General features: G+C 46.6%; 1 protein-coding gene across 2 annotated transcripts in view; it reads left to right on the top strand.

Moving 5' to 3' along the window:
- The window catches only part of KCP (kielin cysteine rich BMP regulator), a 97,096-nt gene extending 80,004 nt beyond the window's left edge, over positions 1-17,092 (top strand). For both annotated transcript variants that reach the window (XM_077935400.1, XM_077935399.1), the window contains 10 exons: positions 900-982; positions 3,918-4,017; positions 5,016-5,104; positions 5,206-5,308; positions 7,692-7,834; positions 9,356-9,528; positions 11,215-11,326; positions 11,454-11,555; positions 14,151-14,315; positions 16,626-17,092. In XM_077935400.1, the coding sequence (XP_077791526.1) occupies positions 900-982; positions 3,918-4,017; positions 5,016-5,104; positions 5,206-5,308; positions 7,692-7,834; positions 9,356-9,528; positions 11,215-11,326; positions 11,454-11,555; positions 14,151-14,315; positions 16,626-16,994 (1,439 nt within the window). In that variant the 3' untranslated portion in view covers positions 16,995-17,092. The remainder of the gene's footprint in view (positions 1-899; positions 983-3,917; positions 4,018-5,015; positions 5,105-5,205; positions 5,309-7,691; positions 7,835-9,355; positions 9,529-11,214; positions 11,327-11,453; positions 11,556-14,150; positions 14,316-16,625) is intronic.
- Positions 17,093-19,957: the final 2,865 nt, after the last annotated feature.

Below are 19,957 nucleotides of genomic sequence, written 5' to 3'. Positions count from 1 at the left end.
GGAAAAGCCTGTAAATAGAATCTTTAAGTAGGTTCCCTATCGGTAAGAGAAAATAACAGAGACCGAGGATTAAATTGATGAATTAGATAAATTAGAATTAGATAAATTAACAGTTTCGCCCCCTGAAATGACACATTCTGCAGGTGGGGGGGGGGGCTGCTTTAGGCAAACACGCCAATCCTTGCCTCCCCAACCCCCCACCCGCAGCAGGACTCGGGTTCAAATCCTCACTCAGCCATGAGGCTCACTGGGTGACCCTGGGGGGCCTGAGCTACCTCACAGGGATGTTGTGGGGATTAAACGAGGAACGAGAGAAGCGCCACATTCAGCTCCTGGGAGAAGAAGGAGGAATAAGAGCGTGCGGCTCTTCATCCCAGGGTTGCGGGTTCGAGTTCCGGTTGGGCAAAGATTCCTGCATTGCAGCGGGTTGGACTAGATGACCCACAGGGCCTCTGCCGATTTATGATTCTGTGATGAATGTGATATGGGCGGGCGGATGGGTAATGATCTTTGCAGCCTACCTGAACAGATGCAAAGCACTTGGAGCGTTTTGGCAAAGAGCTTTTTGAAAACAAGTCCCAATTGTGTCTTTGCGGCCTCATTTCTGCTTTTTTTAAAAAAAAACACACAAATTTTATTAAATTTTCCAGTGATAACACAAACCACTAAGCAAAATGATACACAGAAACCGAAAAAGAAAAAGGAAGACAGGAAAAAAGGGGGAACAATAAACAGAAAAGCAACAACAAACTTAATTCTTCACAAATCCAACCTTTTAAACATTTTAGCTGACTTCCTCAAATCCCTCCCTTCTGAGTTTCCTTGCAATTAAAAGGAACAGCTTTCCAATATCATTATTAAACTAATATCATTATTAAACATTTCTGCTTTTTTTGCAGAAGCACTTAGCAACTGCACTTCCAACCTGCTGGGCAACGAGGTCCAAGCCACCGACGAGCCCTGCTACACCTGCCACTGCAAGGTGAGTCCCGCCAGGTGACCCGCGCATAGCTGCCAACTTACAGATTTGAAAATAAGGGATCAGCAGCCAAAATAAGGGATCAACAATTACTTTGATAAAATACAGATTTTGTTGCGTGCAAATGGCTTTAGATACCTATTAGGTCCTATAAATCACCATATAGCATATATTCAACCCAAAAAAACAGCAACAATTTGTTATTGACAAAGCACAGCTGGATATATAAAGGGCCCCATTACCTTCAGTAATTTAGGGCCTCGTCAAACCTAAAACCAACCCTGATAGGGTCTGTCATTTTAGGGGGTGAAACTCAAATTTTGCAAACTTCTTCAGCAAAAGGCCTTAAAAATACCGTACTTTTCGCTCTATAACATGCACCAGACCATAACACGCACATCGTTTTTAGAGGAGGAAAACAAGAAAAAAAATATTCTAAACAAAATAGTGGATATATGATTTTTGTGGTTCATGCTGTGGCCACAGACATGTGATCTGACAGTGAGTTTGGAGTAGCCCAATGCAAAAATCCTGAGGATCCATGTGGATCCATGCTTTGTAATCACGGAGGAGGGAAGGAAGGGGAACCATGGATCCTCTGCTCACGACTGCAGCAGATCCCCCCGCCACCTGCAGGCATTCGCTCCATAACACGCACAGACATTTCCCCTTACTTTCTAGGAGGAAAAAAGTGAGTGTTATGGTGCAAAAAATACGGTATGCTTTTGGGTGTGAGGAATTCAAACCTGCTATTATTTTTGTGACTGGACAACGTTTACCTTCTGAAAATGCCAGCATATGCTTAATCATCTTCATCATCATCATAGTAATAATATAACTGCAAGTATCTGGCAATCATTTTAAATGATTGCAATTTTACACACAGCTGGACATAAAAAGGGCCCCATTACCTTCAGTAGCTTATTTAAGGGACATCATCAATAAGGGACAGCAGCGGGACATGGCCCTGGGATAAGGGACTGTCCCGCCAAATAAGGGACGCTTGACAGCTATGGACCCGCACCAGGCGAAAACGAGGCATTTTGTGGCACCGCAGGGCGCAGGAATCTCACGACTTGTTCCTGCCTCCTCCGACTGAGGCGAAAGGAGAGAAAGCCAAGCCCTTTTGTAAGGGATACGCATGGATCAGAAATGGGGGGAGCTGGGTGCCCCCACCTTCCTTTCTGGGCAAACTTTGGGGGCGGGCAGGATCCTGGGAACTCTAGTTTGCCTCCCGGGACTACAATTCCCAACGCCCTTCACAAACGGCCGTTCTCAGGATACTTTGGGAGGGGAACGCGGGCTTTAAACGTACAGCACAGAATCGACCTTAGCCTCTCTTTTTTAAATAAATAAATAATTTTTATTGATTTTCCGATAAAAACAGCCCATCAACATATCCACATCATAATCCAATCCAATTAAAAACAATAAGCTAAATTTATTATTATTATTTATTTCATTTTATTACATATAAACAATTTGAAATGGGGGGGGGTTTGAAAAAAAGCCGGAATTTTAAAAAATGACCAAATTACAGTCCGAATTGTTAATTATTAATTTTCCCGGGCTCCCCATAGGCTGGACCTCTGAAGAATATCTCCGATATCTTCTCTTCTCGTTGTTTTTGTGTTTTCCACATTCTGATCTTAACGCTTTAAGTCACCCCGAGCCTCTTGCCTCAGTGAAGCTGAATGCTGGAAGAGTCAGGACAGACATTCCCGCAATGCAGAGTTAGACTGCGGAACTCCCCCCCACAGTAGGCAGCACCTAGAAGGCTTTGAAAGAGGATTGGACGGATTCAGGGAGGAGAAGAGGGCTAGCGACTAGCCAAAATGGCTATGCTCTGGCTGCTGAATCTCAGTTGCTGGAAGGCATTGGTCTTGTGTTCGAATCCTGATTGTGAGTTTCCCATAATGGGCTGAAATATACTCAGAGTCGAGAGTGGATTTCATGCTCTTTATTCAGCCCATAGTAGTGAGGAATGGGAGTTCCCCTGAAATGTCTGCTTTATATACATTATTTACATAATGGGCCCCACATGATTGGCTAATTCCGGGATTCTCCTGTAGGCCAATCAGGTTGCGGATTCACTTCCACCTGGAGCTGGATTGGGTGGCTCCTGTGGAACAATCAGACGGCTGCATTCTGAATCCTATTGTTCTAGGACCAACCAGACTGCTGCATTCTGGATCCTATTGTTCTAGGACCAATCAGACGGCTGCATTCTGGATCCTATTGTTCTAGGACGAATCAGACTGCTGCATTCTGAATCCTATTGTTCTGGGACCAATCAGACTGCTGCATTCTGGATCCCATTTTTTTGGACCAATCAGACGGCTGCATTCTGGATCCTATTGTTCTAGGACCAATCAGACTGCTGCATTCTGGATCCTATTGTTCTAGGACCAATCAGAGTGCTGCATTCTGAATCCTATTGTTCTAGAACCAGTCAGACGGCTGCATTCTGGATCCTATTGTTCTAGGACCAATCAGACTGCTGCATTCTGAATTCTATTGTTCTGGGACCAATCAGACTGCTGCATTCTGGATCCCATTTTTTAGGACCAATCAGACTGCTGCATTCTGGATCCTATTGTTCTAGGACCAATCAGACGGCTGCATTCTGGATCCTATTGTTCTAGGACCAATCAGACTGCTGCATTCTGGATCCTATTCTTCTAGGACCAATCAGACTGCTGCATTCTGGATCCTATTCTTCTAGGACCAATCAGACTGCTGCGTTCTGGATCCTATTGTTCTAGAACCAATCAGACGGCTGCATTTTGGATCCTGTTCAACTCAGTACATAACATGGGCATTGGGAAGAGGGCTCTTTTTACTCTCTTATGTTAAGTTCTCTGAGATCTCCACAACACACACACCCACACACCCCACCTCTGATCTCCCAGCTCAGCTCTTGTCTGTTTCCACGCAGGACCTGACCTGGGTTTGCGTACACCAAGTCTGCCCGGCGCTGAGCTGCCCCACAGCGGAGCGTTTCACTCCGCACGGAGCCTGTTGCCCCATCTGCGATGGTGAGGTCTCTCCCTCCCTCCCCGCTCTCTTATTTCCACCCCCCCCCCATCTAAAGATTTATTCTGGAGGGCCAGGCCACCCCGATGGACCCGCCACACCCTAGCGAGGGCTGACCTGGAGCCTGGAGGTGGGTGGGGTGGATTAAGGTTGAGTGGCATCTCTCTGGCAAAACCCCACAAATGCCAGTGGCAGGGAGTTCCCCTGATTTTCATCTCCCCCGGTCCAGCAAGCACAGATTTCTGCCTCGTACACCGGCTTGACCAGACCTGCCAGATAACCCTGAAGCACACACATAGTCATATCTCCTTCCCTTCCCACCCGCCCTCCTTTCCTTCCTTCCCTCCTTCCTCCCTCCCTCCTTCCTTCCTTTATTTCTTCCCTCTCCCTCTTCCTTTCCTCCTCCCTCCCTCCCTCCTTTCCTTCCTTCCTTCCTTCCTTTCTTCACTCCCTCATTCCTTCCTCCCTCATTCCTCCTTTCCTTTCTTCCCTCCCTCCCTCCCTCTTTTCCTTCCCTCCTTTCCTTCCTTCCCTCCTTCCTTCCTTCCTTCCTTCCTTCCTTCCTTCCCTCCCTCCCTCATTCCTTTCTTCCCTCTTCCCTCCCTCCCTCCCTCCCTCCTTTCCTTCCTTCCCTCTTTCCTTCCTTCCCTCGTTCGTTCGTTCCTTCCCTCCCTCCCTCATTCCTTCCTTCCCTTCTTCCTTCCTTCCCTCCCTTCCTTCCCTCCTCCCTCCCTCCCTCCTTTCCTTTCTTCCCTGGTTCGTTCCTTCCTTCCTTCCTTCCTTCCTTCCTTCCTTCCTTCCTTCCTTCCTTCCCTCCCTCCCTCCCTCCCTCTTTCCTTTCTTCCCTCTTTCCTTCCTCCCTCCATCCCTTTCCTCCTTCCCTCCCTCACTTCCTCCCTCCCTTCCCTTCCCACCTTTTCCAAGCCCCCCCCCAGCTCCCCCTGACTTGAGCCCAGTGGTCTCCCGCTTATTCCTCCCTAACGCTCCCCCCTTTTTCCAGAGTGTGTGATTGAGGTCGAGGGGCGACGCGTGTCGGACGGGGAGACCTGGAAAGACAGTGCGGACAACTGTGTCTCCTGTTCGTGCAACGTAAGTCCTGGCGGGGGGGGGGGGGCAGGAGAGAAATCTGCCAAGGCCCCCCTGGCAACCGTGAACATCCTTTAATGTCGCCGTCTTTCCTCGATGCGCAGCTGGGCCACGTGGAGTGCCACATTCAGGAATGCATGCCCCTCGTGTGCCAAGAGGGACTGGCGAAGTTGCAAGTGCCCGGGGAGTGCTGCGCCAAGTGCCAAGGTAGGAGCTCGGCGGCTCAGCTGTTCAAAGCATGTCAGTGTGGTAAAATCTGCGAAGCGAGAAGCAAGGACTTCTCTTAGGGATTGGAGGCGCAGAAATCCCAAACCCCCTGAATGTCTCAAAATCAACTATCAAAAGACCAAGATACTCGCTTTTGGGGGAAAACCAAAGCTTAGAAGCTGGGAACTCCAAGGCATAAATTAGAACAAGTCACAAATCATAAGTATCTAGGAATGGTGGTACAGGCCTCAGGAACCAACAAACTACACATATATATTTTTTAATAAATTTTTATTAAAAGTTTCAAAAAAAATTTATCACAACAAAAACAAAACAAAACTATACAGTAAACAAGACAAACATAAAAACACGTATAATTTCAACCCTTAATTTCTTATATCTTACTTTCTCAACTTCCTCATACCTCCCCTTTCTGTATTCCAATTTCTAATTGATTGTTCAGCAAATCCTTCCCTTATTTTTGACTTAATTTTAATCTTACTTTTTCTCTTTAACTTATCCATTACCGCTAATAACCACATGTTTTCAAATCCAGCGTCATTTTAACATTCATTGATTTTGCAATATTTCTTTAAATAGTCCTTAAATTTTTTCCAATCTTCTTCCGCTGTTTCTCTTCCCTGTTTACGGATTCTGCTCGTCATCTCTGCCAGGCCCATGTAGTCTATCACCTTCATCTGCCCAACAAACTACACATAAACTCCATCGGGAGTTCAGCGGAAAAACCCGCAAATTGTATTCTTATATTATTCAGAGCACAAGGGGGCTTCTTTGTCCCCGCAGCTCTAAAATTATACAAGGCCAAAACTTTGGCACAACTCCTGTATGGTTCCTTTTTGAGTCCGCCTTCCTCTGCTTTCTCCCCCCTTGAGAGAGTTCAATCCAGACTTCTTAGCGCTCTCCTCCAAGTCCCCAGATGTGTCTCAAACGCATGGGTTAGATTGGAAACAGGGATGATGAGAGTGGAGGCTGGCATTTGCTTAACATCAATCTACAAATGGCTGACATTGAACCTGCTCTCCCGAGGGATAGCCCCATTGATCCTCTGTGACCAATTCCAGTCGGGCTGGCAGACTGCAGTTCTGAACACCCTCCAGAAACTGGGTTTTGCCCCTCAAGCCCTTCTAAGTCTGGGCTTGGACCAGGCAAGAGCTACGGTCAGGCAAAGAATATTAGACACAGAGAGACAGCAGGACTGTCCAAGGTGCCCCAACTATAGAATTGAAGAAACCGAGAGAGATATAGCCGCACTGGCAGTATATCTCTTCTTTCTCGTATCTAGGGATGCAAGAAGGGCCTTTACACTTGCCAGAAGCTCGGCTCTTCCCTCGCCGGTCCTGGATGGAGCCTTCAGAAGGGTCCCGTATGCTCAGAGACTTTGCACCTCTCCATTGGGAGAGACAGGAAGCCCAGAACACTTGTTCTTTAGATGTCCCTTTTATAAAGAGGCACGTAGTAAGATTATGGATCCCCTACTGGTGAGGCTCGCCGACTTCCCGCAAAAGCAAAAATTTGACCTTTTGCTGTTGGGCAAAGATCGGATGGTCGCCAGACTCTGTGTACAGATCTGTAGGCGCAGACCATCGCCCATCTCAAAATAGTCCGGCATGAAAAGCCCCAAACACGGCTCCATGGGTGATTCTGAGTCAACTCCCTGGGACAGTTTATTGTTGTACACTGTTGCTAAATTTAGTGTTGTACATTGTTTTAATTGTCTGTTTTAACCATATTTGCACAGCAGTTTTTAATGTTGTGAGTGTCCTCTATTTAAGAGGTTTCTACTCTGAATCCTCTTACAGTTGTTTTAACTGCGTCTCTTTGTTGGTTTTTAGCTCTTATCTGTTTTAATTATTCGGTTTTTATCCATCCATTATCCGTGTTTAATCTTGTATTTTATTCGGAAGTTTTATGCCTGTTTCCTTGTCCCCATTTGCCCTAACAATTATCGGTTAAAAAAAACCCCGCTATTTTATCTATATGCCTTTTTTTAATCCTGGTCTGTGACCATAATAAAGTTAATTAATTAATTAATCCCAACCCCCCCCCCCCCCAAACTGGTAGAGTTGTAACAACAACAGCTAGGATTCTATATGTACCCAGCCAAATGGGCGGGGTACAAATATATTATTATTATTATTATTATTATTATTATTATTATTATTATTATTATATTTCTTGCCGTAGAATATTTTTGTAGGGAAGTTGTCACGCTGCACTATTCAATATTCCCAAAGGGTATGTCTCTGGTCTTTTGCAATGTGAAGTTCTCAGTAATTTTTTTATTTCTTCGTGGATCGTGTCCCAGAACGGGTGCCTTCTCAAGAGGCATGAGCTGACCGCCCTTCCTCTCTGTTCTCCCCAGACCCAAGCGCCACCTGCACTCACCAAGGCCAGACCTTCCAGTCCAACGAGCACTGGCAGGTGGACGAGTGCACGGCCTGCACCTGTGTGTCTGGAGAGGTGCACTGCCGGAACGAGCGCTGCCCACCTGCTGCCTGCGCCGCTGTGAGTCGAAGGGGTAGGGGGGAGATTCATCCAGCCCCTGGTAGACCTTGGCGGGGTCTTCGCTCCATGAGCCGCTGTCTGAGGATCGCTGCTGGTGGGCGGGGAGAACCAATGCTCCTTTCAGTGCTCCAATGCGGTTGGAGGATGGATGGCGGCTAACAGATTGAGGTTGAATCCTGACAAGACAGAAGTACTGTTTTTGGGGGCAGGAGGTGGGCGGGTGTGGGGGACTCCCTGGTCCTGAATGGGGCAACTGTGCCCCTGAAGGACCAGGTGCGCAGCCTGGGAGTCATTCTGGACTGACAGCTGTCCATGGAGGCGCAGGTTAATTCTGTATCCAGGGTGGCTGTCTACCAGTTCCACCTGGTACACAGGATGAGACCCAACCTGCCCGCAGACTGTCTTGCCAGAGTTGTGCATGCTCTAGTTATCTCTTGCTTGGACTACTGCAATGTACTCTATGTGGGGCTAACCTTTGAAGGTGACCCGGAAACTGCAACTAATCCAGAATCCGGCAGCTAGGCTGGTGACTGGGAGCGGCTGCCGGGACTACATAACACCGGTCTTGAAAGACCTACATTGGCTCCCAGTACGTTTCTGAGCACAATTCAAAGTGTTGGTGTTGACCTTGAAAGCCCTAAATGGCCTCGGTCCAGTATACCTGAAGGAGCGTCTCCACCCCCATCGTTCAGCCCGGACTCTGAGGTCCAGCTCCGAGGGCCTTCTGGCGGTTCCCTCACTGCAAGATGTGAGGTTACAGGGAACCAGGCAGAAGGACATCTCGGTGGTGGCGCCCTCACTGTGACCCTCCATCGCCACGAGAAGCCAAGTTACAGGGAACCAGGCAGAGGGCCTTCTCGGTGGTGGCACCTGCCCTGTGGAACGCCCTCTCACCAGATGTCAAAGAGATAAACAACTACCAAACTTTTAGAAGACATCTGAAGGCAGCCCTGTTTAGGGAAGCTTTTAATGTTTAATAGGTTATTGTATTTTAGTGTTCTGTTGGGAGCTGCCCAGAGTGGCTGGAGAAGCCCAGCCAGATGGGTGGGGTATAAATAAATAAATTATTATTATTATTATTATTATTTTTCTTGCAGTAGAATATTTTTGTAGGGAAGTTGCCACGCTGCACTTTGCGTGGCTGCCGCTAGGTGGCGATGCCAGTGGCAGCTTGACAACAGAACAGCAGGCAGTGCAAGGAAGCAAGCTAGCGGTTGGGTGATGAGTGGCTCACTCAGATGAGCTGCAGTGGAACAGCCAGGACAGGGCAGGGCAGGGCACCCCTACAGCACCGATCCTGCTCTGCTGCCACCAACATCTGCCTCGGGAGCTTCAGAGGGAGAGGAGAAAGAAAGAGGCAATGAATTAGGACCCATTGCCATGTGGTGGTTGGACCAGGACCTGGGAAATGGGATCAGATAGCCCTGAAGCCGTTTCGGACGCTCCTAAGATACAGTCCAGAAAGAGGAGAGTGGGAAGAATGCCACCCTGATGCTCTTGCCCCCTTCCTGTGCCCGGCAGGATGAGACGCCCACGCTGATCCCTGGCATGTGCTGCCCACACTGCGTCCCTCGCCCTGCCACCTGCGTGGCTTTCGGCGACCCGCACTACCGCACTTTTGACGGCAAGATGGTCCACTTTCAGGGCAGCTGCACCTACGTCCTGGCCCAGGACTGCGACGGGGGAGACTTCAGGTGAGACTGGTCCGTCCTAGGGTGAGGCCCAAGGAGGGATTGGAGGGGGCAGGATTTGGGGCAGGGGGAGAAGCGTGGCAAAGAGAACAAAGGAAGAGGGGACGTGCTAGATGCCAGTTCCACAGTTCTCTGGGAGCAGCCACCGTAGAAGGCCCTGTCTGAGTGGCGGGACCGAGAGAGGGGTCTTTCAACTAGCCTGGGATTTTTAAATGTTTTAGATCAGTGGCTCCCAATTGGCTAATTAATGAGGACCCCCTAATTTTCAAAAGCCAAGCCACGCCCCCCCTACTTTTGAAAATTTTTGATAACTCTATGGCAGTTAGCTCTGCAAAACAAAATGTGGGGTAGCCCCTAATAAGCAAAGGGTTTTAAGTATACTGGACCCCCTAATTGGGAACCACTGTTTTCGATGTTTTATTTATACATTATTGGATGTTTGTTTATTTATTATTAGATGAGTTATTTATTTATTAGATGTTTCATTTGAATATACAGTCATACCTCGGGTTACACAGTTTTGGTTTGCGCACCATGCCGAACCCGGAAATACTGGAACGGGTTGCTTCCGGGTTTTGGCACTTGCGCATGCGCAGAAGCGCTAGATCATGCTTTGCGCATGTGCAGAAATGCCGAATTGCGACCCGCGCATGCGCAGACGCAGCGCAGCGGGTTGTGAATGCTGCTGGTTGCAAACATGCTTCCCTCATGGATCACGTTCGCAACCCGAGCATCCACTGTAATAGACCGGACATGTGGACTGAAGATGGAATGATCTGAGGGAAAGCACGGCTTCCCTGGAAAACGGCCACATGGTCTGTCTCCTGACGAAGATGTTGTTGTTTAGTTGTTTAGTTGTGTCTGACTCTTCGTGACCCCCTGGACCAGAGCACGCCAGGCCCTCCTGTCTTCCACTGCCTCCCGCAGTTTGGTCAAACTCATGCTGGTAGCTTCGAGAACACTGTCCCACCATCTCGTCCTCCGTCGTCCCCTTCTCCTTGTGCCCTCCATCTTTCCCAACATCAGGGTCTTTTCCAGGGAGTCTTCTCTTCTCATGAGGTGGCCAAAGTCTTGGAGCCTCAGCTTCAGGATCTGTCCTTCCAGTGAGCACCCAGAGTGGCTGGGGCAACCCAGGCCGATGGGTGGCATATAAATATTATCATTACTATTATTATTATCAGGCTTTGCAGCTCATAACCAGCACTTTGAATTGTTCCAGGAAACAGACCAGTAGCCTTTAGATTTCTTTTAGCAAAAGAGTCGTCTCCTTGCTATAGTGTGCATGCACACGAAAGCTCATACCAATAGCAAAATTAGTTGGTCTCTAAGGTGCTACTGGAAGGGATTTTTTTATTTTGTTTCTCCTATGACATTTTGATGCAATGTTTATGACTCTATGTCTTGGAATATTGCCATATTTTTATATAACTTTTGTCCCCTTGCCTTACACCTAACAGTGATCAGTTTTCTTTCTTTCTTTCTTTCTTTCTTTCTTTCTTTCTTTCTTTCTTTCCTTCCTTCCTTCCTTCCTTCCTTCCTTCCTTCCTTCCTTCCTTCTCACTAATGCCAGAACACTTGGTTAACCTTGTTTGTTACATTTAATTTTAATTTTTATTTTTTAAAAATAAGAAACGTAAATGTAACAATAAGTTGTGATAAAGAACTCCCTGCTTCTCCCCTCCTCCATAGCATCCACGTGACTAACGATGACCGTGGACGGACAGGCGTCTCCTGGACCAAGGAAGTGGCCGTGATGATTGGCGACACCACCGTCCAGCTGCTCCAGGACCGGGTTGTCATGGTGAGGGGCAGGAGGGAAGGGGCTGCGATCGGATGCGCCACCCCCTAAAGAAGCTCCGCCTCCTCCTCCTAAGCTGGCGCTTGGGATCAGGCCCATCTTTAGCATATGCTTATGTCCTCTTCACCAGGTGGACTCCCAGACGGTGACCCTCCCGTTCCTGAAGGAGCCACACCTCTATGTGGAGCTCAAGGCCAGCACCCTCCTCTTGAACACCAACATTGGAGTCAAGGTGCAGAGAGGGATGGGGACATGATTTCTGGAGAAAAGACTCCAGGGTGCTGGGGAGGGGAAAGATGCCATTTCTGTAGCCTTCTCAAGGAGTTGCATCTCCAAGGGATACAGACAAGCTGGAACATGCTCAACCCAAATGATTAAAAGGTCTGGAAACCAAGCCTTATGAGAAACAGAGAAGAGAAGACAGAGAGGAGATATAATCATCATCATCATCATTTATTATTTATACCCCACCCATCTGGGTGGGTTTCCCCAGCCACTCTGGGCGGCTTCCAACAAAACACTAAAATACAATAACCTATTAAACATTAAAACCAGCCCTCTGCCTGGTTCCCTGTAACCTCACTTCTCGCAGGGAGGGAACTGCCAGAAGGCCCTCGGAGCTGGACCTCAGTGTCCGGCCTGAACAATTGGGGTGGAGATGCTCCTTCAGGTCTACTGAGCTGAGGCCTTTTAGGGCTTTCAAGGTCAGCACCAACACTTTGAATTGTGCTCGGAAACGTACTGGGAGCCAGTGCAGGTCTTTCAAGACCGGTGTTATGTGGTCTCGGCGGCCGCCCCCAGTCACCACTCTAGCTGCCACATTCTGGATTAGTTGTAGTTTCTGGGTCACCTTCAAAGGTAGCCCCACGTAGAGCGCATTGCAGTAGTCTAAGCGGGAGATAACCAGAGCATGCACCACTCTGGCGAGACAGTCTGCGGGCAGGGAGGGTCTCATCCTGCATACCAGATGGAGCTGATAAACAGCTGCCCTGGACACAGAACTGACCTGTGCCTCCATGGACACCTGTGAGGTCCAAAATGACTCCCAGGCTGCGCACCTGGTCCTTCAGGGGCAGAGTTACCCCATTCAGGACCAGGGAGTCCTCCACACCCACCCGCCTCCTGTCCCCCAAAACAGTACTTCTGTCTTGTCAGGATAGCCATCTTCAAGATAGCCATCTTCAAATATCTCAAGGGCTGTCCCATACGGAGCAAGCTGGTGTTCTGCTGCTCCAGGTCTGGTCCAAAAAGAGAGCTCTTGTCCATGGGCAGCCATGCTGAGATATCTGAAGATGGCTCTCAGTCTCCTCTTTTCCAGGCTAAACATACCCAGCTCCTTCGACCGTTCCTCATCAGGCTTGGTTTCCAGACCCAGGATCATCTTGGTCGCCCTCCTCTGCACACATTCCAAAAAGTTTAATCAAAACGTTTAAGGAAAAATTAACCTAGAATTGAACAAAGCCTTAAGCTAAACATAAGGCAACGGATTTCAGATGGTGTATCCTTTATAAATATCAAACTCCTGAGATAAAAACGGATCTTTTAAGAAAGAAATTACTACAGAAAGTAATGTGTTGGATTTATAGAGTTGGTTCCTTAATTCCGCCAGGTCTCAATTCTTATATTGTCTTTAGTTCCTTCTTATAATAATTTCTTACAACTCTATTTAATATTATTCTTGGTATTCTTTACAAACCTTAGCAATCCCGCCCTTTGTTTGAACTGGATGCTCTGTCCCTTTAAAAATTCTTTCACCCTACAGTATAAACACCCCATATCAGTCTTTAACATCTGCAGTCAGGAGTGTTTCAGCCCTGTTTTTGGGTTTGTTTGAAATATAAAACAGCTTATCTCGTTTTCACAGCCGTGTCCTCAATTTCTTATTACTGCTGCTTGGCTCTCTGAAATAGGGCTATGTCCAAAACAAACCTTTTTAGTAAACTCAGGGAAGCGTTTCAGCCCTGCACTTGAGTTTGTTTAAAATCATTCAAGGTTTATGATTTCTCTGTTTCCTTCTGAGGAGACTGATTAGTTCAGTGAAACGAGGTTTGTAGCCGGCATCTCGTTAAGGCTTTGCTCAATTCTAGGTTAATTTTTTCCTTAAACTTTTTGATTTTTGTAATTTAGTTTAACCCTATAGTCAATTACCGTATTTTCTGCTCCATAAGACACACTTTTTTCCTCCTAAAAAGTAAGGGGAAATGTCTGTGCGTCTTATGGAGTGAATGCGTGGTCCCTGAAGCCAAATTGCCCAGGGGCAAAAAGCAGATTGTGCTTCTTCTTTTTTTAGAAAGAGGGGAGGGGGTGTTGAAACAAAGCCGCTGAGCAGCTGATCAGCAAGCGATTGGGAGGGGGATAAGGGACTCTAGCGATAAAAGAGGCTGCCTGGGAGGGGGGAGGTAAAAGCACATGGATCCTCAGGATTTTTGCACTGGGTCACCCCAAATTCACCATCAGATCATATAGCATGTCCATGGCTACAGCCTGCACCAAAATAACCACGCACCCACTGTTTCCTGGGGCTGCAATGGTGCAAAACCGTGGTTACAAAGCACGGATCCACATGGATCCTCAAGATTTTTGCATTGGGCTACCCCAAACTCACCATCAAATCACATCATGTCTGCGGCCACAGCATGAACCACAAAAATCATACAGCCACTGTTTCGTTCAGAATATAATTTTTCTTGTTTTCCTCCTATAAAAACTAGCTGTGTCTTATGGTCAGGTGCCTTTTATGGAGCGAAACATACGGTACTTCTCGTTTCAGGGATTTTCATTTGTTTTGTGTAATTTCTTGGTTCCGTGACTGTCTTTTCCCCTCTAGGTTCTATGGAACGGCCGCTCCCACCTGGAGGTCAGCGTCCCCGGCACATACAAAGGCCACACCTGTGGCCTGTGTGGCAACTTCAACAACTACCCCCAAGACGACCTGCGCCTCCGTTCCGGCCACCTCACCTTGTCGGAGGCGGCTTTCGGCAACAGCTGGAAGGTAACAGCAGTGAGGGGGTGGGTGGCAGGGGCATAGCTGTCAACTTTTCCCTTTTCTTACGAGGAATACTATTCGGAATAAGGGAATTTTCCTTTAAAAAAGGGAAAAGTGAGGAGGAATTAAAGAACCTTTTAATAAGGGTGAAAGAGGAGAGTGCAAAATATGGTCTGAAGCTCAACATCAAAAAAACGAAGATCATGGCCACTGGGCCCATCACCTCCTGACAAATAGAAGGGGAAGAAATGGAGGCAGTGAGAGATTTTACTTTCTTGGGCTCCATGATCACTGCAGATGGTGACAGCAGCCACGAAATTAAAAGACGCCTGCTTCTTGGGAGAAAAGCAATGACAAACCTAGACAGCATCTTAAAAAGCAGAGACACCACCTTGCCAACAAAGGTCCGTATAGTTCAAGCTCTGGTTTTCCCAGTAGTGATGTATGGAAGTGAGAGCTGGACCATCAAGAAGGCTGATCGCCGAAGAATGGGTGCTTTTGAATTCTGGTGCTGGAGGAGACTCTTGAGAGTCCCATGGACTGCAAGAAGATCAAACCTCTCCATTCTGAAGGAAATCAGCCCTGAGTGCTCACTGGAAGGACAGATCCTGAAGCTGAGGCTCCAGTACTTTGGCCACCTCATGAGAAGAGAAGACTCCCTGGAAAAGACCCTGATGTTGGGAAAGATGGAGGGCCCAAGGAGAAGGGGACGACAGAGGACGAGATGGTGGAACAGTGTTCTCGAAGCTACCAGCATGAGTTTGACCAAACTGCGGGAGGCAGTGGAAGACAGGAGTGCCTGGAGTGCTCTGGTCCAGGGGGTCACGAAGAGTCGGACACGACTAAACCACTAAGCAACAACAGTGGGCAGGGGTGCTAGACCCCCGTGCTAGACCCCAGCCATCGGGGCCACACTGGACGCCGCCTTGCATCGAGACAGACCCATTGGTCCATCTAGTGGTGTCTTCTCTTTCCATGGTTCATTCTACATATCACAAATCCCTGCATATTTTACAAAAACCAAAGCATTCAGTATTCCGTGATTACATCCATCTAACTTTATTTCTACTGTTGCATTTATCATTATTATAAATTCAATTTATCATAAATTCATAAAGGATTATGAGGAAATTAAACAACACCTTACAGGTTGGATCCAATACCATCAATTGCATGAAGCGTTCAGGACAGATAAGAAAAAATGTTTCTCAAATGAACCTTCATTATTAGAAAAAGTGTTATTACAAAACATAACTAAGGTAATATCAAAAATGTGTGATACATTATTGGAGTGGGAGGTCAAAGACGAACAGTTCAAGGAGGTAATGATCAAGTGGGCTTTACATATTGGGAAAAACCAGTAACAGCATGGGAAGAACTATGGAGAAAGGACTGGAAATTTACAGCCTTTGAAGTGTTGAGGGGAAATCTAATCAAGATGTTTTATAGATGGTACTTTACACCTACCAAAAGAGCTAAGATGTATAAGACAAAATACACTGTTGAATTTATCTTAATGCTGCCAGTGTTTTCAGGTGTACACAATTTCCCCCCATATATTCAACAATCATTTCCCAATTTCCTCTAAACATATGTTCTTCTTGCTCTCTTATTCCATATGTTAAGTCTGCAAGCTGCACATATTCTATATATATATACAGTGATACCTCGGGTTAAGTACTTAATTCGCTCCGGAGGTCCGTTCTTAAGCTGAAACTGCTCTTAACCTGAAGCACCACTTTAGCTAATGGGGCCTCCCGCTGCCGTAGCTGCGCGATTTCTGTTCTCATCCTGAAGCAAAGTTCTTAACCCGAGGTACTATTTCTGGGTTAGCGGAGCCTGTAACCTGAAGCGTCTGTAACCTGAAGCTTATGTAACCCTAGGTACCACTGTGTATATATATGTGGGGGGGGTGTTAACATATCATTTTCAACAGTAATTAAACATACTTTTACATCTTATTCAAATTTTTTGACTTCCGTCAATCCTGTCTGAAAATTTTCCAGTCTAATCTCTTAGTATGCATTTATTATTTTCCCTATTACATTTCAAACTCCTAACCAATATCTCTATCTTTTTCTACTTTGTAACGCTTTGTATATTTCTCCTTACAAAACTTCTTGTAATCCTACTAGCGTAATTTGTTGATTTCAAGCTGCGCATATTCTATCAACTTAAGTCGCCATTCTTCTTTCGTTGAGACCTCTCTCGTTCCCCATTTTGGGGCTCTGTCCCCAAGTTCTTTGGGGTGTTTGGATGCTGGACCAGGTGGGCTCCCTTGGCTCTTCTGACATCCTTCTGTTTCTTCCGGCCCAGGTGACCGGCGCCAACGCCACTGGACCCTCCCGCTGCCCTGACGCGCCAGACGTGGACCCCTGCAAGGAGTCTGGCTACCGCTCCCGCAAAGAGGCCAATGCCCGCTGCAAGGTCCTCAAGGCGCCCCCCTTTGAGCGCTGCCACCCTGCCGTCCCGCCAGAGCCCTTCTTCGCCTCCTGCGTCTACGATCTCTGTGCCTGCGGAGCGGCCGCGGCGGAAGACTGCCTCTGCGAGGCCCTAGAGGCCTACGCCGCCCAGTGCCGACGGGCAGGGCTGGTGCTGCATTGGCGATCGCCCACGCTCTGCGGTGAGGAGGCGGGCAAGTTGGGGGGGCAGGAGCATGGATGGGAGGTCCGTGGGCATAGATGACCCTTGGGGTCCCTTCCGACTCTACCATTCTTTTATTTTTTTAATCGTTTTCTTTAATATAGTGGTACCTTGGTTCTCAAACTTAATCCGTTCTGTTGTTTTTTTTAAATAATATTTATTAAAATTTCAAACAAAATTACAATAATACAAAAAAGCAAAAATAAAAAAGAGAAAATAAAATACAAAAAACAGAAAAAATAGAATAACAATTAAAAACAAATCAGTATTTCCATATCTTGTCTTTCGTTCACTTGTTTCCCGGACCTCCTCACACCTCCCTTTTTTGCATCCCAGATCAGTTAATTAATTCAGCAAATCCTTTCCCTTTTTTTCTTATCTTAATCCTTAATCTTACTATATTATTACTTCAAGTTCCCATCTATTATCAATCCATTTTTACATAAACCTTAATAACATTGCTGCTAAAACCACTTAACTTCATTCCAACATCATTCTAACATTCATTAATTTTACAATATTTCCGTAAATAGTCTTTAAATTTCTTCCAATCTTCTTCCACCGACCAAACTTAATCCGTTATGGAAGTCTGTTCCAAAACCAAAGCATTCCAAAACCAAGGTGCGCTTTCCCATAGAAAGCCATGCAAAATGGATTAATCCGTTCCAGACTTTGGGAAAACAACCCCTGAAACAGCAATTTAACATGGATTTTACTTTCTAACGAGACCGTTGATCCATAAAATGAAAGCAGTAAGCAATGTACTGCAGTCACACAATCAATTGGTAGCTGAATTGGGTTCCACGCAGTCACAAAAGCAAAACGAAAAGAGCCACAAAAACGCAAAATAAATAGCAAAAAAATCTCAGTGTAACGCTCAAAACATAGAATTTTTCATCAGCGTGGTGGGAAGATATAGAATTGCCTCATAAACCCATCTTATTTCAAATGAATGTACGTAAATGAAAATATCAAATGCAGTGACTACATTATTACACGAGCACTGCTCCACGTAGAATTCTACGAAACAGTAGTCAATATCCAGAATCACTGTTCATTGTTGGACATCATATTTGCTGAAAACACAAAGCTCCACATAGCTTGTGTTTCATTGTACAAAGTCTGGTACCTCGCTTCATTTTAAGATTTCCAGAGACTTTGAGACGAAAGATTTCATTTTGGACTTGTTATGGTTTGAAGGAATTCAATAAAGATTGTCCATTGCGTATGTACATGGTCATCGTGTTGCCTAGACATTGCTGACAGAGCTGGGATGTAGCAGCTTCTGTGCAAGGACTGCAGAGGGCGCTAGAGAAATGGGAACTGAAACTTATAAGGGGAAAGTCAAAAGAGAAAGGGGTCTCCGCTCACAAAGTTGCTTTTCTTCTAGCAAAGGAACAGTTTCATCACCCTGCAAAGGGAACCACCGGTCATGAATGGTTTAGTTGCAGGGGTTGGACTAGATGGCACTCGGGGTCCCTTCTAACTTGACAATTCCATGATTCTATTATTCTCTGGAGGCTTTTAAACAGAGGTGAGATGTCTATCTGTCAGGGATGTTTAAGTCCTGATTCCTGCTTTTCAGAGGGCTGGACCTAGATGCCCCCTTGGGCTGCCCTGTCTCTGCAGAGACCCCCAAGCATAGGCCGGTATATGAATTCTAAGAACTATATAAGAAATATATAGTGCGGTATAAAGTAATGGATGGGGACGCGGGTGGCGCTGTGGGTAAAAGCCTCAGCGCCTAGGGCTTGCCGATCGAAAGGTCGGCGGTTCGAATCCCCGCAGCGGGGTGCGCTCCCGCTGCTCGGTCCCAGCGCCTGCCAACCTAGCAGTTCGAAAGCACCCCCGGGTGCAAGTAGATAAATAGGGACCGCTTACTAGCGGGAAGGTAAACGGCGTTTCCGTGTGCGGCTCTGGCTCGCCAGAGCAGCGATGTCATGCTGGCCACGTGACCCGGAAGTGTCTGCGGACAGCGCTGGCCCCCGGCCTCTTGAGTGAGATGGGCGCACAACCCTAGAGTCTGTCAAGACTGGCCTGTACGGGCAGGGGTACCTTTACCTTTACCTTAAAGTAATGGATAGATAAAGTACAGTGAGATTAAGTGGAAGTCAGTTTTAAATTTCTTCTCTATAAGTTTTAGAATTGTGTTCAGTATGAGGAGTATATATGAGGATAATTATATTAATCTTCTTGTATCTTATAATGTGGTGGTATGTTTGATTTTTCTGTTGATTGATTGATTGATTGATTGATTGTACGTTTGTTTACTTGTATGTACGTCTGTTTTCTCATAAATCTACAGTGGTACCTTGGGTTAAGTACTTAATTTGTTTGAGGTGCTTTTGAACTGCTAGGTGGGCAGGAGCAGGGATCAAGCAACAGGAGCTCACCCCGTCGCGGGGATTCGAACCGCCAACCTTCTGATCGGCAAGCCCTAGGCTCTGTGGTTTAATCCACAGCGCCACCCACGTCCCTATCAGGAGTATATATCGTGATAATTATATTAATCTTCTTGTATCTTATAATGTGGTGGTTTGTTTGATTTTTCTGTTAGTTGATTGATTGATTGATTGATTGATTGATTATACAGTGGTACCTCAGGTTAAGTACTTAATTCATTCTGGAGGTCCGTTCTTAACCTGAAACTGTTCTTAACCTGAAGCACCACTTTAGCTAATGGGGCCTCCTGCTGCTGCTGCGCCGCCGGAGCACGATTTCTGTTCTTATCCTGAAGCAAAGTTCTTAACCCGAGGTAGTATTTCTGGGTTAGCGGAATCTGTAACCTGAAGCGTATGTAACCTGAAGCATCTGTAACCCGAGGTACCACTGTATGTTTGTTTACTTGTATGTATGTCTGTTTTCTCATAAATGTATTATACACACACACACACACACACACACACACACACACAGTGGTACCTTGGGTTACATCCGCTTCAGGTTACATACGCTTCAGGTTACAGACTCCACTAACCCAGAAATCGTGCTTCAGGTTAAGAACG

The sequence above is a fragment of the Podarcis muralis genome, chromosome 10 (assembly GCF_964188315.1).
Source record: "Podarcis muralis chromosome 10, rPodMur119.hap1.1, whole genome shotgun sequence".
Classification (NCBI taxonomy): domain Eukaryota; kingdom Metazoa; phylum Chordata; class Lepidosauria; order Squamata; family Lacertidae; genus Podarcis; species Podarcis muralis.
Note: the sequence above shows the minus strand (reverse complement) of the source record. Positions and strands in the feature narration are given on the sequence as shown.